General features: G+C 46.7%; 1 protein-coding gene across 6 annotated transcripts in view; it reads left to right on the top strand.

Annotated features, from left to right (window-relative positions):
- CYFIP2 (cytoplasmic FMR1 interacting protein 2) overlaps positions 1 to 16,532 on the top strand; it is a 123,971-nt gene extending 107,439 nt beyond the window's left edge. For 5 of the 6 annotated variants that reach the window (XM_034656803.1, XM_011219266.3, XM_034656804.1 and 2 more), the window contains 5 exons: positions 3,226 to 3,298; positions 3,769 to 3,863; positions 8,990 to 9,228; positions 10,679 to 10,826; positions 13,602 to 16,532. In XM_034656803.1, the coding sequence (XP_034512694.1) occupies positions 3,226 to 3,298; positions 3,769 to 3,863; positions 8,990 to 9,228; positions 10,679 to 10,826; positions 13,602 to 13,769 (723 nt within the window). In that variant the 3' untranslated portion in view covers positions 13,770 to 16,532. The remainder of the gene's footprint in view (positions 1 to 3,225; positions 3,299 to 3,768; positions 3,864 to 8,989; positions 9,229 to 10,678; positions 10,827 to 13,601) is intronic. The other variant, XM_002912501.4, reaches the window with a different exon arrangement.
- Positions 16,533 to 16,767: the final 235 nt, after the last annotated feature.

The following is a 16,767-nucleotide window of genomic DNA, read 5'->3' as shown; positions in this document are numbered from 1 at the left end:
GCCTTTGTGTGCTCTAAACTGGACATTTTCATCAGTTGCAATGGCCTCATCTAAGGAATGCCAAACAGATACCTTCCCTGGAACGTGTTGCGGAGTATGTAGCCACCTCATGATGCAATTGACCACATAGCTCATCCTCTGGGACCTTTAAGGTCCTTTTTCCCACCTCTATTAGGAAAGCACATCTTTCTGTCTTTCCTCACCTTCATTAACAAATTGCATTAGGACATATAGAATATACAGGAAGTGTGCCAGACGGAAGTTCCCCTTGCCCCAAAGAACCTCTGATCTACAGTTGCTAACTGGAGGACAGGGGATATGCAGAGAGGGGTAAATGGAACACTCTTGTCCCTCCCAAAGAAATCTGAAGGGGGAGCTCATCTTGTAAAATGAGTAAAGCAACAACATTGCTCTTGTAGAGGACCCAGAACCTTCTTCCCCTTCCTCCATCCCCTAAGGTGGCACCCAATGTCAATTTTATTCACATTAATAAAATAGAAAGCTGATAGTTCATCCAATAGGCAACTTTTCTAGTAAGACATTTCTAGGAACAACTGAAATTTTTGGAAGAAAAGAAGGAAGATATTTGGAAAACTTGGCAATGGAGCTATCATAACCCCTCTGCTTAGAATACCTCCATAGTTCCTCACTGCACTTAAGATAAAATCCAGGCTTTATACCATGCCTATGACCCCCACATGATGGTCCCTCCCTATCATTAGGGCCTCAGTCTGTACCATGATTCCTAGCATGCCATCACTATGCTCCAGCTTACTTTCTGCCCCAGGGCCTTTGTACTGGAATGCTCTTACCTCATATCTTCATGGCTGGCTTCCTCGCTTCATTCCATCTTCTTTCAAATGTCTCTCCCTCCAAAAGAATTTTCCTAACCACCCTTCCTCAAACAGTCTCTTCTCCACTTCCAGTCACTTTCTAGCTTATTACCTTGTTTTCTTTTATCACTATCTGAAATTTTCTGATTTGTTTGCTTGTTTTTATCTGTCTCTATCATCTAGAACATAAATTCCATGAGGGCAAAGATCTAGTCTAACTTGTTCACATATCTGCAAAGCTGAGAACAGTGCCAGGCACTCAACCAATATTTGTTGGATGAACGTATGTAATGGTATTCTCATACTTGGAGGTTGGTTATGTGGCTAAATAAATTTATTCATCTAAGAAAAATATGAGCTAACAAATATGCATTCTTTAGTCAGTCGTTATTGAGAAACTGTTATGTTCTAGGCACTGGGGAGGAGAGGCAAATTTAGAGACAGCATCCCCACGTGTAAGGAGCTCAGAGTAGTGTGGTGGTCAGTGGGAAGGAATGTGGAAAGAAGCAAGAGACGTGAAGATTTAATGGTCATGGGAAGTAAAGAAAAGGAAGAAAATGAGCCCCAGGTTTTAGGCTTGGGCAAATAAGGAGATGGCCGTGCCTTTCTATGAGCAGAGGAACCCTAGGGAGGAAGGAGGGAAGGTCAACTTCGGAAGTGTTGAGGTTTGGAATATCCAAGTGGTGATACCCAGCAAGAAAATGGATATCCAATTCTGGAGTTTGGGATTGGTGAAAGGAGCCATATCCTTGATACATATAAACACCCAAAACTCACTTGAGAAAAAATTTGGTAACCTGCATCATCCTATGGCTATTAAAAATTTTTTTATTTCTAATTAAAAAAAAAAAAACTTCCGACAAAGAAAACTCCACATGCAGATGGCTTCACTTGTGAATTCTACAAACATTTCAAGAAGAAATAATATCAATTCTGCACATTTGTTTCTGGAATACAGAAAAGAGGGGAACTCTTCCCAATTTATCGTACAAGGTCAGCATTATCCTAACATCAAGACCAAAGACATTTAAAAAGAAAACAGCAAATCAGTGCCCCTCACGAATATAGAGTAAAAGTCCTCAAGAAAGTATTAGCAAATAAAATCCAGCAATATATAAAAAGGATAATGCATCACAACCAAGTGAGGTTTATCCCCGGAATGTAAGCCTTGTTCATCATTGAAAAATCAATCAGTGTAATTAGTAAATTAAAGAATAGTCTGACTGACCAATAAGCCAAGTTTTAAATTATATGATGAATCCAAGGACCTAAGTTTAGAAATAGCAATCAATACCAGGTTATTTGATTCAGTGGTTATGAGAGAAATAGCTTAAGGAAGAGGGAAAATTTCCCCTCTGGCTAAGAAACTGAGAGTGGAACTCAGGAAGGTCCCTTTGAGGGGTTCACTCATCTTTTCTCTGCTAGCCTCCCTTCAAGGACTGACCTAGAGTAAGAAAGGAGTTTGGGGGTTCCCCGTCTTGAGCAGTCAGCCTTCCAGATTTCTAGGATGGCGTATTCCACCCATGCCCAGGGAAGGAAAGCCAAGGACACTCACAGTTCTGATTTTTCTCAGAGGCTTAGGATCCAAGAGTACCAGAGCTGAATGAAGTCTGGGCCTTACCTAGTCCAAATCCCTACAGTTTAAGGAAGAGAAACCAAGAGCCATGGAGGGTGGCTTCTCTAGGTCCCTTTACCCCATCCTCTGTTCTGAAATCCAGTTATCATAAACTGGTCACGGGACAGCAAGCCCATTAGACCCTATCTTCCAGGCCTGTCCTCCCCAGACTTTTCCCTCTTTTTAAGATGTTTTAAAGCTCACTTTTATGCATAACAAGTTACCATCAAAACCTATCTGCCCTGGGTTCTAGTTTCTCTTTTCTCACTAGTTGGTATCTCGTGTGGAGAAAACCCCACAGAGACAGGCCTTTGCATGGAATCATCATCGGTGGATGGGTGGACTGACCCAGTCACCTGCTTTGAGCCTACAAGCCTCACAACCAACCAGACAAACATGGAGTCTGGGGCCCATCATCTCTGTTCAGTTGCTCTGTCACTCATTTGAAACCCTCAACAAATTCCTTATAAGATTATAATGAAAATGTATTGCGCCCTCATTATGTGCCCGAGACTATGCTGTAAGGTTATGCATTCTCTCACTCAATCCTTACAAAAACTCATTAAATAAGTGCTATTCTTCCGGTCCTCCTTTTGTGGATCAGTAAAGAGGCTCGAAGAGATTAAGCAACTTGCCGAAGATGCCATAGCCAGTAAGAGGAGGAGTCAAAATGTGGACCCTAGCTGCCTCCGGGGCGCAGGGTTTCAGGAATGAAAATTCCTTGTGGTTTAAAATGAGAATTGTTTTCCCTTTCTTTCCTTCAACCTCCGTTTGCAGTCTCAGGAGGAAGTCTGTGATTTGCTCCACGCTGCACCCTTCCAAAACATCTTGCCCAGAGTCTACATCAAAGGTAAGAAACCACCAACAGCAGCTAAATAGCCAGCTTGCATTTGAACTTCCCGCCCACGTACTCCCAATAAAGGCAGACCTGCAGTACGAAAGGGAGAAGCTTAAATAAAGCTTTGGGCAGCTATTCAATACTCACAGAATCGCAGAGTTGGAAGTGACACTCCGGGCCTTGTTCCTTGGTCCTTCTAGGTCATCCCTCATGTGTTCCTGTCTAGCTTTGGTTGAACTCTTTTGAATGATGGGAAACTCACCACCCCATAAGGTAGATAATTCTGTCATTGGACGGAGATACTAGAACGTGTTTCCTCGTTGCAAGTTCTGATCACACTTTAGAACGAAGGAGAACAGTTCTATGCTGTCCAGCCACATTTGGGGACACAGATACATCACTGGTCCTCTGAGAGTTTTTCCTTCTTCAATTCCCCCAGGGTACCCTGAGTCTCATTTTCTGCTCTGCTGCTCCTTTTGCAGAAGGGGAGCGTCTGGAGGTCCGCATGAAACGTCTGGAAGCCAAGTATGCCCCACTTCACCTGGTCCCTCTGATAGAGCGGCTGGGGACCCCTCAGGTATGATCCTTCTATCCAGACTCTGAGAAACAAAAGGAAGTTTAGAGGGCGAGCATTTGGTCCAACTCCCTCATTTGACAGGCAGGGAAACTGAGGCCCAGAAAGAGGGTGGAGAAGAATGTCTACAAAGCCTGTTAGTGGCATGGTCAGGTCTGGAATGAGATTTGCTGTTTCCCAGACCTGAGTTCTTTCTTCTACACCCTGTACCAGCTATTGTACCAAGAAAGAAGGAAGTCAGACAAGTACCTATTATGCTCCCGTTAGGTATTAGAAATTCTGCTAAGTCATCTCTCAGAATTAAAACTCCACACACCCTGAGAACCACCAATTCACTTCTGGATATCTTTGCTAGAAAAACAGATATAGGAACACAGATGTTAACTGTAGCATTGTTTGTTAAAGCAAAAACTAGAAACAACCAGTAGAGGGTTGACTAACTACAATGTGGTAAAGTTATCTAAATGCTGCCTACTTGCTACATAACGAAAAGGAAAGAGGAGGTCTAGGTGCATTGGTGTGGACAGAGCAGAAGTGTGTGCTTAGGGGAAGAAGGCACACAACAAAACTCTATCAGTGAAACTGTTCCTAAAACATGATAATTCTCATGGCTCCTAATGGCGGCACCCTCTGAAGAGAGATGAGAGAGACAGAGATGGGAGATGGTCTCCTGGGTCAGGACACTTCAGCTTTCTCTGTAATGTTTGAATATTTTCAGAAGTGAATAAGCTCATATGTTAATTCTGCAATTAAGTTTTACAGGGGCGCCTGGCTGGCTGAGTCAGTAGAGCATGGGACTCTTGATCTTGGGGTCATGAGTTCAAGCCCCACGTTGGGTGTAGAGATTACTTAAAAATAAAATCTTGGAAAATAAAATTAATTTTTACAAACCAGTACAGGTTGCTGTGAACATGGAGGTGGGAGGGGGGGCAGGACTCCAGCCTCAGAGAACTCACAGACTGGGGCAGGAGTCAGGAAAGAAAAGAGGAGGGAGGCGGCCAAATGCATGTGCTGTCTCCTTTCACACTGATTTGAGTAATCTACACAGTTTTAGGGAGGCGGGGGGGTGAGGGGTGCTGGGGGGGTAGGCCTTCCGGAGGAAGAGAAATGGGGCACCCTGGTGAAACAAGCCGGGGTGGTCTGTCTCGTTTACCTTTGCCAACTCATGAAAGGTTAGGATTCAAATCTGCGCTTGGACTCGCATTGCCGGGTTCCTCTCTACTCTTATCACAAAAGGCGAGGAGTCTGAAGGACTCGACGTCCTCAGCGGGGGCAGAAGGCAGTCTCTTCTCTCAGAAATCAGGGCAAGTATTTGGAGCACATTGCAGGACCCAGTCCGCTCAGGTGTCCCGCTGATGAGCAACCCTTGCCAGACCACCTGCATGCCACCCACCGCCTGCTGGAAACGAGGACTAAATGTTCAGTGGCATTTGGGTTCTTTGAGTCACCACAGGGAGAATTCAGACCCTGCGGAGTGCGCACATTTTCTTTTTTGGCCTTCAGAGGCTGAACAGAGGAGTCCTCGAAAGATTTCCTTTTAGGGAGAAATCCCCCAAGCCAGCGACATAGAAATGTGTCTGCTCTGCTGTTGGTGTCATCCTACAAGAATCTGGCCTCTCGCACCCAGGGTTTGGCATGTGTTTCCGCTTAGGAGACTGTGAATTCCTTCCCTGTTCTGGTGAACACCATTTCCCTGGGACTGATAGAAATCTCAATTTGTCAAATGCCGAGTCTTTAACAAACAAAAGCCTAGACATTCTGCTGGAGAGGAAGTACCAGTTTTCTAAGTCACCTGGCACTCAAGGAATAGTCCAAAACTTAGTCGTCCCATACAGCAAAGAAGAGTAACGAACTATTACCCTCCAAGCTAGCTGGGGTGCGGGAGATTCACGTAATAGCTAAGTCGTGATGGGGACATTCTGCCACATGTTCAAAGTCAGGACGTTTTAATGGTATTGCACTGTTTGCATTTGTTTCTGGGACATACCAAGGTGCTATCATGGAAAGCACACTCTGGCAGGAGGTCAGAAGACCGGGGTCCTCGTCCCAGCTTCACACTTGATGCACAGTCTGGTGCTAGACATTTAATATCTCAGTCTTTGTCTCCCCACCTGTGAAATGGGCTAACAGCTGCCTTGCTGCCTTCATTGAGCTGCCTTTCATGAATGTTATGATGAACAAAAATGAGTAAAAGACTTTCAGAAAACACAAAGGATTGTATAAAGGATTATCGAGATGTCATTTTCCTCCAGAGATCACTAAATGTAATCAAAGTATCGGTGCAGAAATTTATTTCCACATTTATTTTCATAGGTGCTTTTTCTGTTCCCTTGTAAACTCAGAAAAGAATGGCAGAAAGAGAGAAAAATCCCCCACTGAGTAGAACAGAAAAGAAATGTATGAAATTTATGTGAAACACACACAATATATATGTATGTAACACCAAGTCACAAAGTGGGGCCTTTGCTGCAAACAGTCCTCGATGCACTTTTTCAAAGCAAGAAGAAAAGGATAGACCTACCCAAAGGAAAAAGGACATGGAAGAAAACTCACGCCCTAAAAAGTATAAATGCCAACAAAAACAGCAACAGTGTTTAGCCTTACCAGTAATCACTGAAATGGAAATTAAAAGAAGGGGTACAATTTTTCACCTCTCAAGTTGGCAGAGACCTTTCCTTACTGATAAGAGAGAGCTGGTGAGGTTATAAGGAGTGGATGGTGGAGAGTGGCTCAGCTTTCCTTCAGACTAGCTTGTTACTATGTTGCAGAAGCCTTTTAAAATAGGAACCTACTTCACCTGCGGAGTCCTACTTATAGGATTTTATCCTAAGCAAATAATCAGAGAGAAGTTTAAAAAGTGTTGCTTATGGGGACGGTTGCTTAAGAATTGTCTGTAATAATGAAAATTTGAAAAACACTTTAAAATAACCAGTAAGCATAGAAGACTCAATAAATGGTGATCTACCAGTGGCCATTTTCTGTAGCTGTTAAAAAATCATGTTGCTGAAAATATTGAAGGAAATGGTTTTGTAGATTGCTGCTATCTGAAGAGAAAAAAAGCAGGACAGTCTGATCCAAATTCTGTTCGCTAAAGATGCATATACACACTCACATACGTTAACACAAATCATAGATCAGTATTTTAAGAAACCTCATTTCTAGGTAATGGGGTCTATGGGAGATTTTTATTTTCTTATGACTTTTTGAAGCTGTTTTTCCATATTTACCCAAGTGTTGTGTTACCTTTACAGTTCCCAAGAGAAACTGAAGGGTGAATGTTTTTCTGAGGAAGGGCAAAGCCCCTACACCTCTTCCATCAGGGGCCCTTTGGTTGGCTGTAGTGGGGGGGGTCACCAGAGTCTCAAGTCTATCTGCAGATTTATAAACCCCATTGCTAATTTTTAGTTCCTCACCATGATTATCAGGCCCTGGGGATTGATTCAGACTAACTGGATGCACAAGAGATTAATTAGTAAACCAGAAGTTTCTGTGTTAATTCATGAAGAAGAATATTCATGGCTTGAGAACAAATATGGGTCCTTTATGTATTTACTGACCATCTTCCCTGTACCAGGCACTCTGAGTGGAGAGCCCTTTCAGGGTCCCAAGACCAGCGTAGAGTGTTGCCGCTAAGAACAGTATCAAGCACTAGGTTCAGGATTTTTTTTAAAGACCTATTTCTGGCCAACTATGGCAGCCTGAATGGTCTCTTCTCAGGAGTTTTCTCTGCCTACGGAATCAAGATGAGTCACCGTGAATCAGGGCTCCCTCTCCTTCATGCTTGAAACACACGTTGTCAAACTCATCTCCAATTCACGTTTTTTGTCCTAGACTTCTCTCAGTTTATAGTTGTCATGACAGTGAAGCCCCTGGCCCACTTTCCTAACAGGCTCCAGCATTGCGTTTCCTGATTTATTTCTCTCTGTGGACTAATTTAGAGGTCGCCCTCCTTCTAGGGGTTCCAGGGTGGGAGCTTACCAGGAGAAGTCAGGTAGGCTCCATCCAGGCGCTCTGTAACAAGAGCTCTCGGGGGAGACTGCCCTCTGGAGAGCTGATCCCACGAGCGCCCTGTGGACCTCTCCGTCTCAGAGGCCAGCCTTCTGTAGCTTTGTCCCTAGATTTGGAGACCTTCCTTTGACCTCAGATTTTAATATTTATCCACTATTTGCAGATGGTTTTGAGACCTCTACCCCTAGACATTTTTGCTCATGATACGGACATGTGTTTTGATGTGCTTGTCTAGCCAGCTGATTATTAGAGATGCAATAACCAGAACCCAGGTGTGAAACCAGTTTAAATTATTAATAGAGGTGGTTTACTATGGTCAGAGGACTTCTAATGGGAGGAAATGATCCTGTAAAATCAGTCTCAAATGTTAAGAGTAACATATGCTTATTGCAGAACATTCAACTATACAGAAGTATTTAAAGTAAAAAGTGAAAATCCTGCCTGTTTATCCGAGCCCATCTGCTCTCACTGTTGATGTTTCCTTCTAAACTAGTTTACACACACGCACGCACACAGAGTTTTGTTTGTGGGATTGCATGTTGTTGATGTTTTTATTTTTTATTTTATTTTTTTATGTTAATGTTTTTAATAGGACTGTAGTATACATCCTTTTCTGAAACTTGCTCTATATTCACTTAGCAATTTAACCTGTACTTCTAGACTATCAGGGTTCAAATCCCAGCTTTTACCACTCAGGGCTGCCTCTCTGAACCTCAGTTTCTTTACCTGTAAGATGAGGATAACAATGGCACCTATTTCATGGGGTCGATGTGAGGAATAAATAGCTTATTATACACACACTCAGCGAGTGTGAACTACTACCAGTGTCATCTCAGTCTTTTCAGTGGCTATATAGCATTTTATTATGTAGTAGACTGGGATGTTTTTAGTTTGACTCTTCCTCCTTGATGCCACCTAGATTTTACTTGCCACAAGTAAGCCTACCACAAGACCCCTCCTATTGCACTAGGGCTTACAAAGGTAGTGCCCAGCCCTGGGCAAGATACCCACTCTGGTGAGAGAATTCCAGATACACCAGCACCAGGGCATGGGAATCTCTGGTGAGAGGTGGAAGATGTCCGAGGTGAAGATAGAAGGTTTATGCACTTTTCTGTTCCCAGCAAATCGCCATCGCTCGGGAGGGCGACCTGCTGACCAAGGAGCGCTTGTGCTGTGGCCTGTCCATGTTTGAGGTCATCCTGACGCGCATTCGGAGCTACCTGCAGGACCCCATCTGGCGGGGCCCGCCACCCACCAATGGCGTCATGCACGTCGACGAGTGCGTGGAGTTCCACCGGCTCTGGAGTGCCATGCAGTTCGTCTACTGCATCCCTGTGGGGACCAACGAGTTCACAGCTGAGTGAGTACCCCAGGGAAGGCCGGGTCACCGCCCAACTAGACTAGAGTCTCCAGGCTACCAGGGCTCAACTAGAAGGGTGGGCAGGGGCAGGCTGTCCAACAGCTGTTCATGGAATGCATATGATGTGCAAGGTGCTGATCAGACACCAATGCTGAGCGGAAGTAGATGGTTCCTGGCCTCATACAGCAGAGGCTGGAAGGGGGATAGGTGCCTGAGAAGAGAGCTGAGTGAGTTATTGGAGTGTAAGTCACACGGTAGAACTGAGCTTTGCACATTGCCTGGGATTCAACTCTCGGGGGGGTGGGGGGGACACTCCAGGAAGGGCAACACGTGGTTGGAGGCAGACAGGGAGCGTGTGTATGTGTGTGCACTGGGACTTAGGACCTCTCAGGGCCTGGTCTTTCCACGACTGGAAGCTGCTCTATTTGTGCCGGCAGGAGGGGGCCCTGGGGAGGGTTCGGCATTGAGAACCCCAGTGTCCACCTCACCCCTCACAAAACTGCGGAGTTCACAGAACAGAGAGAGGCCTCCTCAGCCAAGGGTCAGGACCCAGCTTGTGCATGCGAGCCTGGCTCGTGAGGCCTCTACTCCTGAAAACCAGGAAGCCTTCAAGAGGAACCCAGTCCTGTCATCTGAGAAGACAGAGGCAGATTCCAGTTCTCCTTCCCTCACCCAGCTACAAATCGAGCACAGACTAGTGAAGAAGGCAGACAAGGTCTGCCCTCCAGGAGCCGAGCGCTCTTGAGAACAAGCCAGTGAGGGCCAGAGAAGGCTTCCCCAAGGAAGTGGGGTTGGGGCTGGGCTGGACAACTGTTTTCAGAGCAGCTGCTGGGCCTGCATCGCTAGCCAGAGTGAGGAGGAAGCAGGGAAGCTTGCCCGTTGGGCTGCAGCTGCTGCTCGAGGATAAGAAAAACAGCAGAGAGATGACCCCACAGCCTCGGGACTTGCCCAGGATGCTGTTGAGTGCTGGCGGCATGCCGGCTGCGTGTCTCCAGACCCAGAGGACTCACGGCCCCCACACCCCTGCAGCATCTGCTCCTCCGCACGCCACGCCCCTGCCCCTGCCCTCTCAGTCTACATGGGCCACCTGGTCTTCTGGTTTAAAATGGTCTTTCCCTTCACGAGCCTTCCGCCGGCTCCTTTACAGAGGCGAGACAGATTCTCATCCGAATTCTAGTCAGCCACAGAAATCTCAAGGACTGGTTGAATTTTTTCCCTACAAATTTATCTTCTTTTTCTTGCATCAGTGGCTGACAGGCTGACACCTCTTTGTGCTTAGACCTAGAGCCATAGTCCCTGGAACTAATGAATGTATGCTCACATCTTCCCTTGCACCCACTTTACAGATTAAGAGGATTGACCCAGGGACTGGCTTGCTCACTCTCTGTACTCCTGACCTAAGATGAGGGCCCAGCCCCTCACTCCAGCTGCTTCCTCTCCCCACTCCCAGGCAATGTTTTGGTGATGGTTTGAACTGGGCCGGCTGTTCCATCATCGTCCTGCTGGGCCAGCAGCGTCGCTTCGACCTGTTTGACTTCTGTTACCACCTGCTGAAGGTCCAGAGGCAGGACGGGAAGGATGAGGTCATCAAGAATGTGGTAAGCAGCCAAGGGCTGGGGCCTGGGAACTGGGGCCAGGCCTGACAAGCAGGCTTTCATCTGAAAAGGAGGGCGAGCTGCTTATGGAGGCCAAGTCCCCACACCACAGGTAGGTACAAAGATGCTCAGCGGCCGGGGACCTTCTCTTAGGAAGCCGTGAGTCACTTGCACGTAACCTGCTGGGATGAATCAGGTCACCCTGCAGGGCTGGGCCGGGCTCCAGACCTGAATTACCCCTTCCCTGTGCCAGTCAGACTGCCGATGCTGGTGCCTTGTGCACACAGACTCTCACCAAACATGGAAGTCATGCAAGCACGGGGCTGGGAGCGGCATTGTCATGGGGTGAGCGGCGCTGCCGTGGGGGCCTTGAGAAGGGCTGTCTAAACTGGGCTGAGGGGCAGGTGGGGAGGGGTGGCCAGAGAAGGCTTCCCGTGGAGGCAACTGGTGGGCTGAGTCCAGAATGACCACCAGCCAATAACCAGGCAAACAATGGGGTGAAGGGTAGGGAGGATGTTCCGGGCAGAGAGAACAGCGGGCTGTAACAAAGGCACAGAGATGTGAGGGTGTATGACTAGAGCAAAGACTGGGTCTCTAGGGCCAGCTGAAAGGAGAAGGAAGCAGAAGCTACCTCATAAAGGGTTTTTCGTTGTTGTTGTTGTTGTTGTTGTTGTTTGCCCTTGTGGTAGAATATACATAAACATGAAAGTTGCCATTTCAACCATCGTTAAGTGTACGTTGTGGTGGCGTTAGATGCACTCACGCTGTCGTGCAGCCGTCACCACCCTTCACCTCCAGAACTTTCTCAGCTTCCCAAACGGAAACACTGTGCCCATCAAACGCTAACTCCCCAGGCTCCCCTCCCCCAAGCCTCTGGTAACCACCCTTCCACGTTCCATCTCTGGGCTTGACTAGGGACCTCATATAAGAGGAGTCCTACAGTATTTCTCCTCTCACGACTGGCTTATTTCACTCAGCATAATGTGTTTGGGGCTACCATGTGGTCGTTCGTACCAGAATTTTCTTCCTTTTTATGGCTGAATAATGTTCTGTTGTATGTATACACCACGTTGTGTTTATCCGTTCCTCCTTCGAGGAATGCTGGGGCTGCTTCCGCTCCTCGGCTACTGTGACCACGCTGCTGGGACCATGAGTGTACACGTATTTGTTCAGCTCCCTGCTTTCATTTCTGTGGGGCACTTACCTTCAACTGGAATTGCTGGATCACGTGCTGATTCTATTTTTAATGTTTGAGGACCTGTCCTCCAGTTTTTCCACCTCCTTCCTAGCACTCGTTCTCTGGGGTTTTGGGTAATAGCCATCATAATGGATGTGAAGTGCTGCCTCATTCTGGTTTTGATTCCCATTTCACTAACGATTAGTGCTGATGAACATCTTTGCGCGTGCTAATTGGCTGTTTGTCTGTCTTCTCTGGAGACGTGTCTATTCAAGTCCTTTGTTCACTCTGTAATTGGACTGTTTCGTTGTTGAGGTGTAGAAGTTCTTTATATATTCTGGATATTAATCCGTTATCCGATATTCGAGTGGCAGATATTTTCTCCCATCCCATGAGTTGCCCTTTCACTCTGTCGATAGTGTCCTTTGATGCAGACAAGTCTTTAATTTTGATGTGGTCCAATTTATGTTTTCTTTTAGCGTGCTTTTGGGGTCACATCTAAGAAATCGTTGCCAAATTCAATGGCAGGAAGATTTTCCTCTGTGTTTTCTTCTAAGTTTTATAGTTTTAGATACTATGTTTAGGTCTTTAAACCATTTTGAAGTTTGTTTTTGCTGCTGTTGTTGTTGGGTGTTTTGTGTATTGTAGAAGGTGAGGATCCAGCTTCATTCTTTTGCATGTGGATATCCAGTTTTCCCAGTGCTGGGGTTAATGTAGAGCATGAACTCAGCCATGATACCTGGCTCGCTAAAATGGAACATGGAGGCAGCTGGGGGTGAGGGAAGGTTTCAGAGTAGGGCGTAGGCCTTTGGAATGCCAAGGCCTGTGTGACCACTGTTGTAGGAATGCCACGGGGGGTTGCCTTCCCCAAAGCTCTCTTAGCCCAAACTGCCACCCTGTGATCTAGGAGATGTAGGCATTGTCCCCTAGGCTATGTTTAGCAGAACTCAGAGAACACACAGATTAGCATATCGTATCTTTCCCATAAACAGATCCTCCTAGTTTCAGTAAGACCCCTTGTCACACATCACATGCTTGCGAAACAGTGATAAAGATTTATGATTATCCTGAAGGACCAGTAAAGGCAGGAGCAAAGAAGAGCAAGGGGTCTTTGTCTCTGAGCGTTGACCCCCTCGCCTTCTCCTCTCTTACACAGCAAAGTTTAGAGTCATCTTTCATCCACCGGTACAGGGATTGCTGGCCATTCCCGGCATCCCAGCACCATTTGTTGAGAACACCATCCTTTCTCCATAGAATGGTTTTGCCACCCTTCTTAAAAATCATTTGACCATATATGGAAGAGTCTATTTCTGGGCTGTCTGTTCCATTGATCTATAGGCCTGTCTTCATGCCCGTGCCATACTATTTTGATTATTGTAGCCTGGTAGTAAATTTTGAAACTCACAAAGGGTTCTATGGCCAAGTTAACATTTGATTGCTAAGTTCTGGAAACCCACAGAAGGCCTGTAAGGAAGAGAGTGACAAGATCATTGAAGCATCGGGACCCTGGACCCCAACCTCACTGCATCTTCTTGCTCTTGCTTTTTATTTCTCTGTCCCCTCCTCCTGCCCCTAACCTGCACATCCCTGTCCTTCCGCAGCCCCTGAAGAAGATGGCAGACAGAATTAGGAAGTACCAGATCTTGAACAATGAGGTTTTTGCCATCCTGAACAAGTACATGAAGTCCGTGGAGACGGACAGTTCCACCGTAGAGCATGTGCGTTGCTTCCAGCCACCCATCCACCAGTCCCTGGCCACCACCTGCTAGGCGGAAGGTCCTGCAGACCCTTGACCTGGAGGAGAAGCAGCAGCAGGAGAGAGAAAGCCATGGCCAGCCTGCAACAGGGTCCGACTGGACAGCGTATGGGATCAGCCTGAAGCAAGCAAGAACCCCCACACACACACCCACACCTCCTGGGGCTGGGCCTGTGCATGCTCTCCCGTGACATCTCCATGGTGGTTTTCCATAGCATCAATGAAAAAAAAATGAAAAGAAACAGGGCAGTATGTGCTTTTTCTTTTCTTTTTTCCCTCAGCCATGTGAAGAGCCCCAGTCTCACCCCCTCTCCATCCCACAGCCCCACCCCACATTCATGGTTGCTTCTCAAGCCCTCCTCCCAGATGGTGACCTCCTACCCAGGGCCCCCGTGCGACCTCAGGAGTGAAGTCTCCGAGAAGGAGGAAAGAGCGTGGCTGTGTCGGAGATACCAGCCAGACCTGACAGGCGTGTCTCCACTTCCTGGCTTCTTCACCTCCTCTGGCTCCCTCCCCGCCATTTTCCCAGGGGGCATCTGCTCCTACTCTGGATGCCAGGGATTCTACCACCAACAGTACTTGTGGACCAGTGCTGAGAGCCACGGGCGACAGAAGCCGAAGTTCCTGGTACCGGCACCATGACAGACGGTGTTGGCTCTGGCCTTCCCCTGGACTCCCCAAAACCACACTCCCCTCTCGGGGCGCTTCCAGAGAGAACTCAGAAATGCATTCACAGCTGTGTCTCACTGAGTGGAACTCGGGTAGGAAGATGGTCAGGCCTGCTGTGCGGAAGCAGTATTTATTGACATAGCCAGGAATTCCATAGCCCCAAGCAAAAAGCTGTGGGACCATCTCAGGGTAATGATGAGGTGGCTCCTTTATTCATTAAGCAAATCCTGTGAGCAGCAAGGTGCACAGGGCGGTGGACACTGGGAATGCAGCACTGAACAAGTTAGGCACAGACTGCCCACACCCGAATCCGGTGGCCAGATTAGGGACCACTTCTCTGCACAGACTCTCTCATCAAGGAGAACTCCCATGAGAAGGAAACTATTAAGGGGTTATTTCAACAGAAGCCCAAAACATATTGGGGTCAGAGGGGTGAGGAATATAAATAGCGCTTGTCAGTGAGTTTTTAATACCAGGATATGCTCCCAGAAAAGGGGTCCTGTTTTAGTGAGTTGGGATTCTCATTGTCCTAGAAGATGAAAGATTCTTAGGACATTTTATCTTTTGCTCTCAACATTCTTAGTGTTCCTTAACCTAGATTTTGAGGCATGGAGCCTTTGTCGCTGGGGCCTGTCTACTTGGATTTCTCCGACTGAACCAAAAGTCTTTGCAGAATCTTCCACCGAGCATGGGGCGACTGTTTAGAAGGACGGAAGCCTTTGGGAACGAACGTCTCATTACAGAACACCTCTTCTTCAAAGGGAGCCTGTGAGCCTGAGCTTGTAAGAAAATACAAAGTGAGGCATTTGATATCTCTCCCCCAATCCAGGGACAAAAAGAAAAGAGAGAAAATAGAACAACAATGATCCCCTCCCTTAGGGCGGACGAATGGAAATCATTACCATTAATCAGATGGCCCGTTTTAACCCTATGGAAAGAACAAAAGGAGTCCATAGCAAGAAGTTTGTGTGATACACTCTGCTCACCAGGGAGGAGAGAGGTGGGGCTCACCAAGTGTGGTCCCAGGGCCTCCATCAGGACGTCCTGAGATTAGCCCATTTGGTGCAGATTTCTGGGCCCTCCCCCAAACCAGTTAAGTCTGCATCTCTGGGAGTCAGGTAGGGAAATCTGCCCCTTCCACAAGCTGTCTGAGTTGTTCTGTTGCACGTGGAAATCTGAGGACCACTGCTGTAGAGGGTCTCTCCACCTCTAACCTGTGCTCTGAGCTCCCTCTGAGCCATGAAAGAAAATACTTGTAGGGTAGGGAAACAATTCAGGGTGGAAGCTGGCTGATCCTCCCGTCTGGAGAGGCCACTTCCTATCTGAGTTTTTGTTTTGTTTTGTTTTTTCCTCGCGATGACCATAGATGTGTCCCAAAGGCAGAAGGGAGAGGCTATACCACATGGTAGAACACGCCTTCCAAACCCACGTAAAATCCCGAAGCTCCAGAGTCTTCTGAATCTTCAGTCCTATCTGGGGATAGTGGGTCTTTCAGACAGAATGAAGTCCTAGAGTTTATCCCACAAGCTTGCCCACTGCTTTTGTGGAGTTTGGATCACCCACTTGACGGGCTTGCTCTGTCAGCAACCTGCTCCCCCACCCCCGTCCTGCCTCTGTAACCCTGAATTTGACCCCCTGGGTAGAATCCTCTTATCTCCGAGAGACTTGACCCTGGTAAATGGAGGTCTTCACCTTAAGGAGAGACATTTCATTTCCCTAGCTCGCTGGCACATTTATTTATGAATACCAAACAGGTCTAATATTCTTTCCTCCCTGGTATTCCTGCCTCCTTTTGATCTGATTTTTTCTGTGTGTCTAAGAACCAGGAAAAAAAAAAAATCTTAGGTTTTAAAAAGTTTAAAAAAAAATTCTGTTTCAGAAACTGTCAAATGTACCATATTTGTATTAAGAGTTGTTGGGGATTTTTGTACAATGAATTTACATTTATTTATGGTGACTTATATTTACGCTTGTGATCAAATAATGATGTTAAATTCTTAAATCATATTTGCTATGCAGCTGAAGATGATATTTTGCTTTGTATTTTGGGGTACCTGTGTTGAGTTGATAAACATTTCCATCTCCATTAAAACTGCTTCCAAACCAGCATCTTGGCCCTTATTCCTGGCCTCACCCCAGGGCTCGCTGATGTGTGGAAGGCCGCGTGAACACTGATGACTAAGGAAACACCCCGAAGAGAATGGAAGGAGATAGTGTGTAGCAGGTCGGTCATCCTAAACTAATGGCTTGTTTGCTTTCTCGCCGGGGCATTACCTTTACCAGTGGACACGGGACGAGACTCCGGCAGTAGCTTCTGCTCGTCAGGATTTCATAGTCTCACT

The sequence above is a fragment of the Ailuropoda melanoleuca genome, chromosome 3 (genome assembly GCF_002007445.2).
Source record: "Ailuropoda melanoleuca isolate Jingjing chromosome 3, ASM200744v2, whole genome shotgun sequence".
Lineage (NCBI taxonomy): Eukaryota > Metazoa > Chordata > Mammalia > Carnivora > Ursidae > Ailuropoda > Ailuropoda melanoleuca.
This window is presented reverse-complemented; position numbering and strand designations above follow the sequence as displayed.